This window comes from Magnolia sinica, chromosome 2, assembly GCF_029962835.1.
Source record: "Magnolia sinica isolate HGM2019 chromosome 2, MsV1, whole genome shotgun sequence".
NCBI classification, from domain to species: domain Eukaryota; kingdom Viridiplantae; phylum Streptophyta; class Magnoliopsida; order Magnoliales; family Magnoliaceae; genus Magnolia; species Magnolia sinica.
The window spans coordinates 7227658-7245661 of NC_080574.1; the positions used below are offsets into that span (position 1 = coordinate 7227658).

The 18004-nt window shown below is 38.9% G+C and overlaps 1 protein-coding gene across 5 annotated transcripts; it reads left to right on the top strand.

Moving 5' to 3' along the window:
• The first annotated feature begins 967 nt into the window (after positions 1 to 967).
• LOC131233243 (protein LNK1-like) lies at positions 968 to 16424 on the top strand. Of its 5 annotated transcripts, none has more exons than XR_009165148.1 (10): positions 970 to 1237; positions 3818 to 4398; positions 4542 to 4788; positions 5029 to 5121; positions 6907 to 7629; positions 8388 to 8530; positions 12150 to 12285; positions 12376 to 12565; positions 15294 to 15367; positions 16107 to 16424. XR_009165148.1 is itself a non-coding variant. In XM_058229892.1 (8 exons), exons 1-8 carry the CDS (start codon positions 1214 to 1216, stop codon positions 12469 to 12471), a joined length of 2043 nt encoding a protein of 680 aa, XP_058085875.1. In that variant the 5' UTR covers positions 970 to 1213; the 3' UTR covers positions 12472 to 12696. The 5 variants fall into 5 exon arrangements, 2 of the variants coding, with proteins under 2 accessions (XP_058085888.1, XP_058085875.1); XR_009165151.1 differs by having other exon boundaries at positions 15294 to 15343; XR_009165146.1 differs by lacking the exon at positions 15294 to 15367.
• Positions 16425 to 18004: the final 1580 nt, after the last annotated feature.

The following is an 18004-nucleotide window of genomic DNA, read 5'->3' on the forward strand; positions in this document are numbered from 1 at the left end:
AGAAAATTTAGAGTATTTATTTAATCATGCATGGTACAAGAATAAGGAAAATATGGACGGTTCTATTTTCAACATCAAAGTTTGGCTCACTTAAAGAAAAATCATGCCTCATAAATCATTTATATTATTATTATATTAGAAGTATCTTATAAATGGACCGGATATGTCACAAAGGCTCTATGTTCTTACATGCTGCGAGAGGCACCGTGTATCGCACGCGAGCGAATACGTCGTCTAGGACCATCGTCCAGTGCCACTGCCTAACCAGCGAGATAGCCGCAGAATTCTTTACGATTTGTTTTGTCTATGTCGCGAGTCCGAATTACTCATGTGTCGCCACCCGCTGGAGGCCCACATGGTGAGAGATGTAAACTAATCTGAACCTTCCATTTTCTCTTTAAATTGATAAGTAAGCTATTATTAATAAAAATATTCATTGATGATGTTGACAGTCGGTTTTAGAGTCGAATTCCAGCCGCTGAAGGTTCTCTTTACTGTTCTAAATTTATCTACAAGTGCTAGTCAAAGGCATTATTTTAGTTCAAATTTATCACAATATAAATTTAGGATATACTGAAAGAAATGGACGGTTATGATCACATGAAAAATCATCATGTGGGCCCCAGTGTGCGGCACATACGCTGGAATCTGAGTCGCGACGGAGGCATAACGAACTCGTGTATCTGGTTTTCCCATTAAAAAACCGAAACCAAGGCGCTGTCCTGCCCACCACATGTTTTCCTGGCAGGTGGTCCCGGCCACGTGTCGGTCCTTCGTCGGTCTAAAAAACCGCCAGCCAATCATATTTCAGCAACTGATCGGATCTACTCCCTCTCTCTCGTCCACGAGTTCTGATATGCGCAGCTTATGCTCCCGCTCTCGTTTTGATCTCTTTGACACGTGTCAGGCAGAGCCGATATCTCCCTTCTTTCCGTGATTAAAAAATACAGGAAAACAAAACTGAAAAAAAAAAAAAAAAAGAGGATAAAAGAAAACTCGCTCTTGCAGACGGAAACTTCTGGAAATTAAGAGCTTTCGCTCCAGCCACTTCGATTTACAGGGTTTTTAGGGTTTTGATTTTGCGCTAGGGTTCCAACGCTTGGTTAGGGTTTTTGCGATTACAGATCAACGGCTTGCATCCTTTTGCGTCGAAGATGAGATCTGATGCGGCGGTTTGGTTTTACTTCAGTGCCGGATAGAAGATCTCGGAGGCATGTCGGATTGGGGCGTGTATGAGGTAAATCGTTTGGTAGATTTTTAGGGCTTTTTCCATGAGAGTGATTTCCTTTTTTCTTTAAAGTCTGTTTTCTTCTCTTCTTTCTCTCGTTTATTGATTTTCTTCATTTTTTTTGCTGTTGATTGTTATTGAATGATTTTGGTAATTTTTTGGCTAAAAAAATAGGTTTAAGAATTTCTCTTAGAAAGTTGCATTTTTCTGTCTTTGTTGCCCTTGTTACTACTTACTTTGTACTAGTGACTTCGACGCCTGGTGATCCAGACTGTTGACTTGGTGGCTTCCACGGTGGATTGACCATCACCCAATTGTCTCCTTGATTGGACAATCATAACCTTAAATTATGGCCTGCAATTTTGATGGAATGCTGCGTTCATCTTGAAAAAAGGCCAAATATTGGATGTCTAGGAAGTAGGATCTGCCATGGTGGAGATTTTGGAGCATCACTACAATAACACTAGGGCTCACCAGATCGATGGCCTAGATCACTAAAACTTTGGCCCTGATTTTACAAGCTGAAAAGTTGTGGATACTCTATACCATGTGTATTATCGAGTCAGAGCATTTACGTACTGGTAAGGAATTGACTACTTAATCATTTCTGAAAGCATTTGTTGTTATCCTGATGCAATGAACATTTCTGGGCCCCGTTCTTTGAAGATTTCAGGTTTCATAGCTGTGGCTTTTTATGCATATGTTACAGAAGACAGATAAGAAAGAATCCATTTTCCGTATGTTGGGACTTGAGATTTCTGGCACGTGTTGCCCCATTGGGGCCCACATGCCAAGATGGTCTATCAATCAGAACTGTCCATGTTCTGGGTGCTACTCTATACAGGCCACGGAAAAAAGAAAAGAAAAAAGAACTCTGAATGGATGATTCTAACCATCACTATGTGTAGATGCATGTAGAACATTGAAAAGAACATTTTCAGTGCCTCACATTCAAGTTAAAAAATCCAAGCTCCGGATTATTATTATTCGAGATGTAACAACATTTTATTGGAAAAACACTCCGAAAGACATGAAAGAATACAAAGAGAAAAGAACAAGAAAAGAAAGGAAAGCCCCCCAAAAGCCTAGGAAGGCTTTACATAAGCTGCCCAGTCACTATAAAGGCCTTTGATTCTATGAATGGCCTCTACAATTGAAGCCGATTCGCTGCAGAAACAACATCCATTCCTAGCTCCCCAAACTTTTTGAGGTTTTGTGTTTGTAACATGGCTCATTTTTTGTAGCACCAGAAGATGGACGGTTCCAATGATCAGACCATCTCAAGGGGAGATACATGCTGGTGATCCTGAGGCACAAAACAAACTCGATGCTATAACCTGCCTTCTTGAGATGAAATACTCAAAATTGTTTTGGTCCTTGTGTTCATTGTACCTGCATATCATATGCAATTACAGGGGAACATGTATCCCGTAATGAGTATATGTATGGATGCAGATACGAAATAACCCTTATAAAAATATAAGATGCAGATACAAAATATAACTAACACCCTCTACCTCGCTTGAGAAGGGGGGGAGGAAGAGGATGGTGTGAGTGTGATAATCTAATGGTCTACACATAAATACTCACTAACCCTTTGGGAATTGGGTTTTGTTATGGCATTAAGCATAATCAAATGGTCTATACATAAATACTCATTAACCCTTAAAATACATATTGTTAATGCTCCTCACTGTCTTTAAGTTCTATTGTATGTCAATGGGAGAGGTACTGTGGGGCAATATCCTAGTTTCTTTACATATAATCAGCTTACCAGTTATCCTCCATAAGAGCTACCACATTGCAAAGAGTCGCAAAAAAATGGTGTTGCATCTTTATCATAGCTTAAAAAATTGATGGAAAATCTGAAAGTCTGCAAGTTTACAAGGCCATGATGACTTATTTCTTTAAGGATTGTGTAAAACTAGTAGAGAACCCATTTAGATTTCAATACATTCTAACGAGAAGGTCCATTTTCTCGGAAGATGAAATAAATGCATATTTTTTGGGGCCGTTTCCTGCAAAACAACAACAAAAGTCTGTCATAGTTATGGGCTGCTCTTGTCAGAATTTGCTGGAATCAAAATGCAATATTTTTTGGAAGATTGAAATGGTTAAGTAAATCACAAACTTATAACTATTGGTTAGAAGTTTGTGTATAAGTATTTCATCGCTGTGCTAGTGAAATAAAAAACTTCTGAAAGTCTGCCTACAAAAGTAAAGATCACAATTCTTTGTTTTCGGTGCCTTGCATGGGAATTAGATTAAGATAATTGGGCTTTTCTTTATAAATTCTAGTTTACCCTTAAAAAGAAAAAAGATAAGATGGTGACAAACATGATTTGTATTGTTGGATATGCTTATTTCTGTCCAAATTCTTTTGTTCTTCTCAACCTAAATCAAAATAGATGCTTACATCCTCCATGTTTATGGACATTGTGATAATGATGGCTTGACTTTACAAATTACAGATATGGTACCAGATTTTTGTTGTCAAGTTTACTTCATCTTTCATTGTTGACACATTTTGAAATGTTTATGCCATATTTGCAATATTGAAATTATGCTAATTTATCTTACTAATGCCAGCTTGAAGATATTGTATGGGATGAGTTTGATGGGAGTGATGATCATATAGTGCCTCATCCTGGTGGTGCACCAGCAAATGAATGTGTAGCTCAAGTTGATTGCCATAGGAAGCGAAGCTTTGAAGCAGCAAATGCTATTGGAAGGATCATAGATAGCAAAACCTCTGTGGTAAAAAATGTTGTTCAGGGAAAGGAGAAAACAATTCTTCCTACAATTCTAGAGGACGGAAAGGCTCCAATGCTGGAGAAGGGTTCGTGGTTTCATTCACATGATGATGTTTTTCCTGCTTCATGTGATGATGACTACATTGCTTCTGAGGATGCTAAAGCGTCCAATGATTGTTTCAACAATAGCAACGAAGATTCAGTTGGCAATGAGTTCTGTACAGATGATCCTCTCCTTGGAAATCGAGCTGATGCAGTTGAGAGCAACTTGTGCCGCTTCCAGCTTGATAATATTTCTCCAGAAGACACTGATTTCAAGTTTCTCAGGAACGACCATGAGAACAGCGAGGGTAGCGATCTTTTCGATTACGGGTGGCCTGATATCGGCAATTTTGAGGATGTGGACAGAATGTTTAGGTAGTTATGCTTCTAAAGTTCTTTTTGTTCATATATTCTTGGTTGATGGTTAGTAGCTAATTTTGTTACTAATGCATGGTGCCTTATCCAATGGAAGTAGATTGTACTTCTTATGCATTGTTCCCTATCATGTGATTTTGCAGAAATAGTGATTTCACCTTTGGGCAAGGGAGTGCTAGTATCGCCAATGAACTATCATGGTTTTCAGCATCTTCACATGTAATTGATGGGTCTGAGGACACTTTTAAGTCAGGCTTTATACCTTCATCTCCAGGGTCAAGTGCATTGCAGAGTACATCAAAATATCATGACGCTGATATGAAATGTATGCCTGGCAGTGACCCTCAAACTGCTGATTGTAATGAGAAAAGTTGCTCCAATACTTTTCAGGTGAGCTTGTGGACCCCAGATGCTAAAGACCCTGCTGACGTAATTTACTGCACTTAATGCTTGTTGGTTGGTTGCAATTTTGGGAATAAAGGGGAATTTGCATCTAAAGAACTTGACAATGAAAAATGCATGTTCCAGATGATTACATGTTTAAACTTTTTTACTGTTTTATCAGTGGAAAGACTAATAAATGCACCTTTACTTTATCATAGGCATGTTAACTTCCTAATATTTTTACAGGCATATGACTGTAATGGAGGGGATGAGGTCAAGCTATCATCTCTGACTCAGATTAATAGCCAAAATAGTGCAGGTGGATGCCAGACTGATATGGTAATTATGTGACATGCCACTGTCTTTCAGTTTTACACGCTATTCCTTCAATGTTCTGATTCATTATTAAACTCGAACTGGCATACACTTGAGGTAATTTATCTTTAATAAGTTAGTAATATTTATCCAGCACTCCCCAATGCCCAGAAACTTTGGATTCAGGTTATATGGCATTTGATTTAAAAAATTATGAACCTATCTACTTTTTGTGGAGTCTTTTTGTTCACCTTCTTGTTCTATTAACAGTTATAAAAATCAGTCTTTTAGGTCCCCTTCCCTTTGCACTAACGGTTATAGAAATCACTGACTAAAGCTTGTCTGGTTGAAAGAAAAAAATAGCAGAATGGCCAGATTGTGTGGCCATAAGGTCCTTGCAGTGTTGCCACTAGCTTGTCTGGTCGAAAGAAAAAGCTTCGCCCTGTGCTTTTATATAATCCATCATACTAAAGCTTGCTGAGGCCACACATGTACAAGATTACCAATCTACGTGGCCTCCTACATACAGAGATCCAAGCTGTTCATCTGATGGGTCCTTACATGCAGATTCCATTGACCAGAAAATCAAGAATATCATTTTAGCTACATTTAAGAAACCATTTAGATGGCTGAAAGTTTTATGAAATCAGTGTTGCCTGTTTTATGAGCGGACTGGCCTGGTCTTTGAGCATAGGCATGTACATGGCGGGACCCATCTGATCGGCGATTGGATCTCACACAGGTGATCCAACCAGGTCCATGGGGTGGCGTGGAGATGGGCTGTCTTGTGCATGTGAGTAAGCCTAGGTAAACGTCCTTTGCCAAGAGCATCAAGTTACTCTTTTAGCAAGAGGAAATCTTTGATACTTTGACATGGTGTGATGGTTGATACTGGCACCTAGAAATTGCACACACGGCATGTGTAAATAAAAGTGAACCATTGAGATAATGGGCTCCAACTTTTTATTTTGAAAGGTAACAACCACCCCGCCCAACCCCCCAAAACACACACACACACACAGAGGAAAAAAATAAGTAGGCTTAACCCATCCCAAAGCCCCAACTTAGATGGTATATGAAAAGTGCACTCAAACAATGTGTTCTGGTCATTTTGTTGATGTACAATGGATGATCATTATGAAAAAAAGAAGAAGCTCCTTTTACTGAAGTGATGACTCACCCTGACTTGATTATGGATTCAGGGAGACTTATCCCAGTATAGGACGAGTCAAGTTGGGACTCAGGGGGTTCTATTGTAGTAGGATTGCTACCAGGACCAGTTATGACCAAAACCGATATGATTCAGGTGAAACTAAGTTGTATCAAATGATGTTTTCAACCATGGTTGAATCAGAATGGTTTATCTATATTCTTGCAAAATCATTTATGAGGTATTTATTTTCAGGGATGGCTCCAATCTGACCGCTAAACACACCCATTGTTTTTACTTGTGCTAAAAGTAGAAAGGATGGGTGTATTTAGCAGTCAGACCAGAGTGTACATAACGGCTCTTTTTTTTGAAAGCTACGTCTCTAACCCCCAACTTTCTCTGTATACGCCCCTTCTTTCCTAGCCTTAAGTACCAGACTAGAGAAAAGGGTTGTACACAGCAAGAATATGGGGTTCCAATCCATGGCTCAGTGGTAGACAAAGTGTGTTTCAATATTGAGGTCATGGGCTTGAGCGCATGTTACCTTTCAAATAATAAAAAAAAAAGTCGCAAAAACATAGGTAGACATAGCGTTCCTTATTTTAAACATGCAATGTGTAGATTCTTCCATTTTCACACCAGTTTGCGATCCTATACAGGCCAATATGCAAAGGAAGCAGGTGAAGAGTGTAGACCGGTTAGGAGGAAAAAGAAAAGATCAGTCTTTAGAATGCTTAAGTGGCAATGTGAATGGTCTTCTTCCAATGCAAGTACCTGCAAGCCTAGAACTTCCTTGTCCTGCAACATCTGCTCCAAAAAGTTCCTCTCAAATCCCTTCACAACAGAAGCAACTTTTACCACCCGATTCTTTGAATTACCTTCGCTACATTCCTTATGCACACCCAGAGTACAAGCTTCCGTCACATCGGTATCCAGGCAAACCTATGATTTCCAATATTAAATCTAAAAGCAAAAATCACCCACCTGTTTCCTGTATAGTTTCTGCTTATGCTTCAAAGAACGCCCAGCCTGTCAAGAGCTCTGATCCTCAATCAAAGTCTCCAGCTATGACTCCAGAGGAAAAGATGAAGAAGCTACGTCAGCGGAAGCAAATACGAGCCACATTAACTAACGAGCACCAACACGAGCATTTTTTGTGTCAAACTGCATTCTCTGGTCAGGCTCCAGGACAGACGCAACTGCACCAAAACCACAATGAAGTTGAAGGTGATAGCGAAGTGGAAGAGGCAGGTAGAGGACTTCCAGCAGTAGAAATAGATTCTTCAACTGTACAGAAAAGCTCCTGCTTAGGCTCTGTATTGTCTGATGAAATCTCACTCAAAGAAACCAGCTTTAGGCAGCTTCAGGATGTTATAGAACAGGTATGTTCGATACTTCTAGAAGTTGCATATTATATTTGCACATGCAAAGAGAACTTCAATTTGAATTCCAGTTGCAATACACATACATGCAGATATGCACATATATGCATGTTCATGTGCAAAATGTGCAAACCAACAGCCACATAAATTCATTCCCATCTATGAGGTTAGAGAGTCACTGGTCCCACACTTGTAAAAATTCTAGTTTGCTCCTGCTTGAACATGTGCATGTTGGGTATACACATTCAATCAAGGGTAAACTAAGAACTTGCAATTGCATGAGATGATACCAAAATATTTCCCAATAAGTAATGTTTACATATTGTATCCTGTATGGTACATCAATCTTTATGCTTCAGTTGTAAGTATAAAAACCATAGCCATGCATATTGTATGCTTGCTATATCCAGACACGTAGCTTGCATGCACTCATTAATAAGACTGTTGCCTATTTTAGATTCTAGAATCACATGCGTTACTGAGTATGATGTCAATGGTAGTTAATGAAATAGTGTTGACGGGAGTCAAGATAGTTAATTGTGTGCATGCAAGGGTGAATGCCTATTTAGCTCCTTCCCCAAAGGTTTTCTTCTGCATCTGTGTGCTAATGTACAAATGCGATATTTTATGTTTGGAATTAGAGTTTACATACGCATGCATGTCCGTGCATATACAAATACAATACTGTCTGTGTATGTTGCATGCGTGTGTGTACATATGAAGTTGTCACTGACTAAGCTGAATTTGTTTGTTTTTAGTTGGATATTAGAACAAAGCTGTGTATACGTGACAGTTTGTACCGTTTGGCTCGGAGTGCTGAGCAAAGGCATAACTTCAGTGTCACAAACAGTGGAGACGACAGAGGTAGAAGTGGAGCTCCAGCACTAGAAGAATCCAACAAGTATGGCCAGTCATGGACTCACAATCTAGAACTTGCACATTACTTTCAAAAAACCAAAATGATGTGCTGAAATAGCATTTAACTCGAAGGAATGTAACAATTCTGTATTTATTATTTGAACATTTGTTGTCAAAACATGCATCTGGTCAATTATATGCAGGATGGTACATTCTTTTGACATGAATCTAACCATATTTTAACTATTCAGTCATTCTTTGAGGTTAGCCAATGTTGATCGTCTTTCTGTATCATGGCTTTTTATCCAAATCTTTGAGAGTGCATGATCTCAGTCCAATGACACCAAAACCCTGTTTTGTATAGATAGATTAGAGAGAGGCTGGGATGATTGTTCAATATGACTAATCCCTGATGGACCATTCTCGAAAATCTCTTTTGTTCAATTAATATATCTCCCTCTATCGAAGTGTCACTAGCATGCCAATCATGTTGTTGTTGCTTGCTAGGTAAGGTTTTTTTTTAAAATTTTTTTCTCTGTATTTATTCTCTGTTTAATACTAAAATGTTTAGCTCATTGTCCATTTATGTTGTTAGCGAACTTCCATATGATGTTTTTCATGTGTAAATATAATGTGTATGATTATTTTTTTCTTTTCGTCATTGTTCTGCTCATAATTATCAAAACTTTCATGAGGCATAGCACATTAAAGTGAGAGTTATTACTTAAGCAGTAGAAAAACTTTCTTTGATACTAAAAGATTGCCTTTTCTCAAATGTTGAAAATGAGTTTCATCATCATCATAAAATTGTGAATTTGATGTTGGCATGGGCTTGGGTTGACAAGAGGTTCAGGCTTTTTTCGTCTCAGTCCGTGAATCATAGTTGGCTGAAATTTTGGATTGTGGCGGTCGTAGCAGAAGAGTAGCTCAATTATGGAAACCTCCCCTAGTGGGAGTCTGCATTGCTCGAAGAGTAATCTTGGTCCAACTAGGATAGGATTATTGGTGCGTGATGATAGAGGTAGAACCCTCATTAAGTTCCTTGGTCCAATTGGATTGAGTGTTCAAAATATCAGCAGCGTTACATGCATCAAAGACTGGGGATATGGAAACATGTATCGATATCACCAATACTTGGAAAAATGTTTTTAACTGCGGGAAGCATTGGGAATAGAAGGTGGAATTTTCAGTGTAACTTCAAGAAATGTTAAAAGTCACATGTTTATACATTTAGGAAAATAGCGCTAGATGTTGCTGATATTATCGAAAATATTGGCAATATTGGAAATTTTTTATTTACTTGGGGTTTCAGTGTTGCTGACCAGGCGATGCTAATATTATCAATAATATCACCGATAAATAGAACACTGATTGCACTAAAGAGTTTGAATTTTGCTGAAAATTTTACCTTGCACAAAATCAACCTTCTAGTTTATTTGAAACAATTTCGCCCCCACTACAATTGAAGGTGATTTGTGGCATCACTACAGGTCGGCAATTATAGTTAAAAAATAACCATGCATGGAAATGACTACGCGTTGTCGGACAAAAGTAGTGCAATTATATCCAAAACGAGTTCATGCGATTCAAATATCTTATAATGCAATGCAAGTAATATACAATACATCCAAAAACTAAAGAGAACAAAAAATATACATTTGCCTCGGACCCCTATGGAGTTAAGTCTTGTCTTCATGAAGATTAAATTTCCCATATTTACCAACACTCATCATTAAGTTTTATAAAAATTTGAAAATAATTTTTCAAAAAAGGAAAGCCTGAGTCTTATAGATAGATCAGTTAACACTTATGAATATGGGAAATTATGATAATCACAATCTCATTTTAAGGTGTAAAAATGGAGGAAATTAGGATTTCCTCCATTTTTCACTACTCAAAGTTTGATTTTTTTTATTTTTTATTGCCTTAAATCCATGTCAATGCATGAGGATCACGCATAAAAATATGGATCTCTCTTACACTCCATGCTAACACGTGTAAATAAATTGCATGTTCCTCATCTTTTTCTCACCTTAATGTTCCAACCTGTCTTCACTCTCAAATCGATTTGATTTCAAAGAACTCAAGAGGAGTTGTCGAAACAACCCTATAAACCCCCCCCCCAAAAAAAAAAAAAAAAAAGAAAAAAGAAAAAAAAACAGTTTTTTTAATGATTTTTTCCTGATTTCCTCTTAATTCACAATATATACACGACGCTATATCAATATCGATGATGATATCAATATTATCGTCAATATAGGGTATTTACATATCTCGTGATATGTTGTGTATCACAAGATATCAACAATATTATTGATTAATATCAATTGATACAATGCCTTTTTTACAGTACACCTTGTATCTTTTCCTCTAACCTGCGATACAAATAATATCGGCTGACGTATTATCAATAAAATCAGGGTTACTAGAAACACTGCTTAATTCTAACCTTGTACTCTTCCCAGACATCCTCTCAACATCAGTCTAATTGTGACGTTCATCTCTTCTTCTTTTTTAATTGAAAGATAATGGAAATTTTATTAGAAATGCACCAATAGCATGAAAAGGCTACCAAGGGCACCCCAAAGATGCCAAGAGAACTTGTCTACATCAAAACCAAGATTAGATGCCCAATCTTTTATATCCGCCTGAGCCCTTTCAATCATCCTAGACTCTGTCCCCCGTTGTCTCTGAAACAATGGTTGTTGCACTCGCCCCAAATAGCCCAAAAAATCGCTAGCAAGGCCAGCCTCCATAATAGACCTCTTTCCTTGCCACAACCACCTCCACCACTATGCCAAGCTAGCAATAATCCTTCAATCAACCCTGGCATCACCCAAGGAATCTTGAAAACCTCCACCAAATTCTCCCAAACTGCTCTCACAATTGGACAATGAAGACTTAGACCCAGTACTGCTTTGAAGCACATCTTTCTCATATTGTCAACCATGTACTCCTCTGCCTCACAAAAGATCAGGGTGTATCTGTATCATGACATTCATCCTTTGTTCATGCTGTGTCTTAATTGTGCGACGTGACCTCATGTAGCATCATAGTCCAATACTTATCCTATAAAATTAAAATTTTTCCGCAAATTCCATTGACCTTCGGTGATCACACAACACCCAGAGGTGCATCTCCACTTCATCCAGTAATCTCTCATTCTGTTGGAAGGATCATCTCAATTTCATCATTATTTACAAAAATTAAATATACGGGAGGAAAAAAAGACATGTTGATTCTTTGAATTGCACATGTAGCGAACATAGTAGACAATTTATTTACCCCTAGAACGGCAGGGAGCATCATGTATGGAATAAGCTTGAAACAAGATTCATTCCCATGGTAGCTTGGCAGAAGTTTGACGACTGTCTTCCTACCTGACAATAATCCTTCTTTGTCCATGCTGGGGCCTGGCAGGTGCAATTTGTACCAGGCAGAATTAGCATAATATTAGATGTTTGGTAAACAATGGCGCCATCAATCAGTAACAAATTTCGTAATGCAGAACTCCAGACTAATGATGAACTGTTTTTATTTACTTCCATTTACTTGCTATCTTTGACGTTAAGAATCATATCTGCAAAGGAAGTTGCATTATGGTTCTGTTGTTTTCATGCCGAATTCTATATTAATATTGGATGATGCTTGCTTTCATGCAGGTTTCTGGGATGTATGGATGCCGAAACCAATACAAATCCCATAGATCGATCTATAGCGCATTTACTTTTCTACAGTCCTTCAGAGCCGTCTGCAAGGCTATCTACAGATGCCTCGTCCCTCGAATCTCACATCGCAGTAAGCTTTTGCACTATTGGTTGTAGCTGAAAATTCTGGTTTACAAAAACTAGCCCATCCAGCGGTCTTACTGTTCAACTTCATTAACAGATTAATGGGAATAGCCAATCTGTGATGCCTGATCAGCTGGTTTCTCAGAAAGACACTTCTCATGATACAGATACAAAGTTGCTGATTACTGAATAGCGAGAAAATGCAAGCTCGAGCTAGTTTCCTTCTATTTGAATTTCTGCCTATCATCATGTTTAATTAATGATTTCTATGTAGCACCGATGAGCAGGTCAGTCTCGATGCCATCTTTTGGATGTATGTTCTTATGTAATTGTCATATAGCATTAAAGCCTACAATATTGTATTTCTCATAAATCGTCCTGGCTTGCATGTGTACACTACTAATTAGTTGCACAGACACTCACATTTGCAACATCTTTTATATATATATATATATATATATATATATATATATATATATATATATATATATATATATATATATATATATATATATATATATAAAATGAAATGCTCACCTGCGCACCAGTTCTCACAAGAACTTGTGAGAACTTTTTGAGTGAGATATGAGCCCAAAATCTGAACGGTCCACGTGATGCAGCACCCAAAACCCTCAGGGCCCAATTTTTACCCTGATCCAAAACTTTGGTGGGCCATGGAAAAGGGAAACAGTTTCCTTCCCTGATTTGCCTATCTCTTTGCTATGGCCCACTAGCGTCTTGGATCAGGTTGAAAGTTGGTCCCTAGGGTTTCATGGGGTGCCGCATCACATGGACCGTTCGGATTTTGGGCCCATGACCCGTGCAAAGGTGCACATGTGAGCATGACCCTTTTTCAATATATATATATATATATATATATTGAAAGGTGAAATTTTATTAAGCAAAAAGCAAAAGGAAAACAAAGACAAACAGACCAACAATGGCAAAAAACAGAAAAAAAAAAAAACACATATTTTCATACTTTGCATCACTGGTTTTGAAAATGTGGCATAACATGATAGGATGTTGAGTTTTTGTGCACACGTGTGTTAATGGGGATTGCTACCGTCTGCATTTCATGGAGACCTTAGCAATGTTCCCAAATATTTTAAGTGACACATGGGACAACCAATCTTGGATCTGGACTGTCAATTCATTCCATGTCACTATTGGCAAGCCATGCTGCAAAAAATCACATGGGTTGTGTAATCCAAACCATTATATCAATAGCAAGAAAACAAACCCATTCATTCCATGCCACTACAGGCAAGCCACACTGCAAAAATCAGTCCAATTTTGTGATCCAAACCATTAGATCAATAGCATAAAAATAGACAGTCAAGATTGAGCAGAGAAAAAAGTAGGTCGACTCATCAAGAGCTTAGGGCACACTGCCAACATCCCCATAAAAGCGAGGGACAGTAGCATTTCCCTACACACACAGACAAAGACATCATCATCATCATCATTCTCTTACCCTTTCCTCATGAACTTGGGGTTGGCTTGGATTGGCAAACATCAACATTCCTCTTTTACCTGAGTTAGTTAATCCATTCTTAGACCAATATATACAATGTTTTAAGTATCAATATCACACATGATATCTCACCTTGAAGAATGGGAAATATTGTTTAATATATTAAGAAATATCGCAGACATCATGGAAAATATTACTCCTGAGGGACTTTGGGGAAACTTTAGGAAAATGGTGGAATTTTTCCTCGAAACTCGAGGAGATGTTCACAGACACTTGATAACACACTTAAAACATCAGAAAAGAAAACTATGAGAAAACTATGGGACACTACCTTGTTTTTTACAGCAGGTTCTCACAAACTTGAATTAGAACTAAGATTACAAGTTTGAAACTAGAAAAATATGTGTAACTGAGTTCCAATCTTCAATTCTCCCTGACACATCTCCATTACAGAGATTACAATCCACAAAAGCTGGATCCTGCAGACTTGAGTTTGAAGATTTGCATTCTTGAGTTTCCAATCTGACAGATTGTTTTCTCCTTTTGCAAATTTTTGATGCCTTAATCTTGGAAATTAGGATGAAACGATTGGGTCTTGTAAAAACCAACACACCCATGATCTGAACGGTTATTACCTTCAGGGAGAGGAGGAAGACCACCCAAACTGCTGAGTCATGTGAGCTAGCTGGGTTGTGCGGCCCAGGCCAGACCCCACATACATGAAAGTATCATGTACCATTCACCTTGATTTGTAGCCATGGGCTTTCCGAGGAGTCATCTGGGACAGTCTAAAGCTTTCCAGAAGCTTGGATTGCTGCGTTATGCATTTAACCCCCAATACCATGCATGACAGTCTTCCCTTGTTTAAAAGACACAAAAACTATGTGCTATTGACCAAAACTTGTGCAATTATTTCCAAAAATGGGTACACATCATCCAAATGTCATGCAAATAAAATACAAACAATACAACCAAAAATTAAAAAGAAGAGAAAATTATGCCATTCTTATTTCCACATGGAATCACTAGGCGGCTTGAAGTCGTCATCACATGTGGTGGCATGTAGATGGCCTACCTTATACACACTCAGCAAAGCAAGCCTGAGTGAAGCAGGGTTGACATGCAGCAAGCAGCCAGTTTCCAAAGCTTTTCCAAATAATCATGAAAGCCGTTAACTACTAGTTACTGGGACAAGGCCATGACAGTGATGATGATTATTATGTATTTGGTCAAGGCTACCATTCTTAGAGAAATTGTTGGAAATCCAAATCTAGTTTCTTGTCTCAAATCAGCACAAAGTCCACATTGTGATACTTTGCTCTCTTTTTTTCTTTTTCTTTTTTCTTTCCTTTTTTCATTTTTGAGAAATTCGATGCTTTGTAATTTTGTTTGTTTATTTTATTTATTCACTGCAATTGAATGCTCTAGGGATCACTACTAGTCGTTTGAGTGGTCCACATTCCACAGATGCATCTGTTTTGGATGCATTTTGGTGATTCACATGCACTGCTTGAGATGTATTATTTCCATATATACAGATGTGTTTTGTTGCTTGCAAACCTCTGTCATGGCTGATACCGAAGCCGAGGTAAAAGAGGAAGGTTTATGACTGGTACACAGCTGATTATGAAACTTTTGCCAATCTACCATTTAAAAACTCAAACCCGAATTGCAGGGAGAAATATGAAGATGGTTATAATGGTGGTGGTGGTGATGATGCATTGTTTTTGTGCATGTTTTATATATATATATATATATATATAAAGAGAGTGAGAGGAATGCTCACCTCCCGACCCTCTTACATGTGCACCTTTAGAATCTGAACAGTCGTCTTCGTGATGCGGCACCTCTTGAAACTCATGGACCCAATTTTTAGCCTGATCCAAAACTCTCATGGGCCATAGCAAAGAGAGATGCAAATCAGGGAGGAAACTAAAACTATTTCCTTCTCCCATGGCCCACGAGAGTTTTGTATTGGGCTGAAAGTTGGGCTTGTGGAGTTTCAAGGGGTGCCGTATCACGTGGACCGTTCAGATTCTGTGCATAAGACACGTGTGCAAAGTTGTGCATGGGTGCTCACGTAAGAAGGTGCGGTGAGCATTCCTCTCTCTCTCTCTCTCTCTCTCTCTCTCTCTCTCTCTCTATCCACACACACACACACACACACGGGCCATCTCCGTGCTTCTGGTTATATATATATATATATATATATATATATATATATATATATATATATATATATATATTACTACACGGGCCATCTCCATGTTTCTGGTTTTTCCGCGTGGGAATGTAATTACCATACCTCATGTCCATGTCAAACTTATTTGCATGTATTCTCAAACTTGCAGGATTCTGCAGCACAACCCACGACTTTTGGCCCACCCAAAGTTGATTTTAGCTGTTTCATCTTGTGTGACTGTGATCATTCAAGAAAAAAAAATTGTGTGATTGGAGAAAGCTTGTAGGCTATAGAACCAGTATCAGATTAAAAGTGTAGATTAGAAAGAATTTCCTAGGTTAGCGAAGTGTAATAGATTCTGTGGAGTGTGGTAACTTCCCATCTGCAGTCGGGTATCCTGTCTGGAAAGGCACAGAAATCAGACCCACATTGAGTGGGCCATCTCTTTAACATCAAACCAGCTCAGTATAAGGAATCTGGTTGTTTATGTTGTTGGTTATTCTGTTGACCAGCGTCATGAGATGGGTGAAGCCGTAGCATTTCAACCATCAGTTCATCATAGCTGTTCGACGGAAATGAAATAGTACAAGCATGATTCAATATCATGGGCCCCAAGCAGACAATTAGGACCATCAAATGGGGCGATTTTTGCGTCATCTGTCATCCACCATAAGCCTCACCATATCTAAATAGATAACCCATCAGGCTGAAAAGAGATCTCATACCCAGCTAGAGAAGGAATCTCGTTGTGGAGTTCATTTCTGCTGAACCGTTAGATGATCCAATTGGGTTACACCAGAGGTACATCTGAGCTGTGGGATGGTGAGCTTGCAGAAGTCCCAGACGCATAGCATAAGCGTGTAACATCTCTCCTCTATGATTGTTGTCAGACTTACATAGCTCATACATTCGTGGTGTTCAAAGGATCCAGCCACGAGATCCATAATGTCCAGGCTGTGGGTACCATTCTAATGGGACCTAGCGCATAAAACAATGGTGGACGAACCGAATGTTTGACAGGGGTCCAGTCTGCTAACTGTCCAACTTAACAATGGATCTAAGGTCAGGATCATCCACTAAATTTGATTTTTTTTGCTATGTCGGGCCCAGGTTTTTGGTTGAGGTAAGCCGTGTACAGCAGCATGCTACTGGAATACGGATGGTTTTGTTAGGATATGTTTGTTACCTAATGTTTTTCTTAGCAAGGAATAGGGTCCACATTGGGGTCATGCCAGAGTCCGGCCCATTTACTAAAGGGGCCAAGGATTCTAGCACAGGCCGCCTTGAAAGTAGAAAAAATCTTTTTCTTTTGTGTTGGTATTGTGTTTGGTCGGGTCATCCGGCCTTTTTACTTGAACGGGTCACATTTCTAGCGCAGCCTTGACCGCTAAACCAGCCTCAGAAGTGGTCCAGCCAGTTGACCCATGCCCTGACTATGGTGCGGAATGTGATTGTCCGTTATCATGCCTATATTTAGTTATTTACCATGCTGCTGACAGCCATTCAATTAGAGGGGCAGACCATGGATGTCCCATTTTGGATTATCTTTACCACCTGAGTGGTGCTTCACTCCCCTTCCATCCAATTCGTGGTAGAAGCGAAAGTAGAAGACTGTAGACGACCATTAATTTAGCGGAACTGATTCGATCCATGCATCCATTGTAAGGTCAATCTGTTTGGATGGTCCGGATCATTGCACATGAGTTCCAAGTTTCTGTTGGATATTTGTGCCAGTAGACACTCAGATGCTTGCTGGAGTATCCCCATCTGATGATGCTTCAGGTGCATATGTGAGATTGCCAACCTCTCAGCTGAAGTGACCAAATGGAAAGAGAAATCTCATGTGATTCGCACCATGACGGACCGAAGAAGCATATTGTCTGATGTGACAATGTCGAAAATGTTCGATATGAAGGCCGTCCATCGAGTGGGGCCCACTGCCAAGCCGGATCATGCTGGGCATTCTATTCATCATGCCATGGGTCTTATCTTTAACCATTGATTTCTGTCACCGTCTGTGCCACTATTGATCTGCTATATCCTTACATTGGAACCTTTCATCAGATT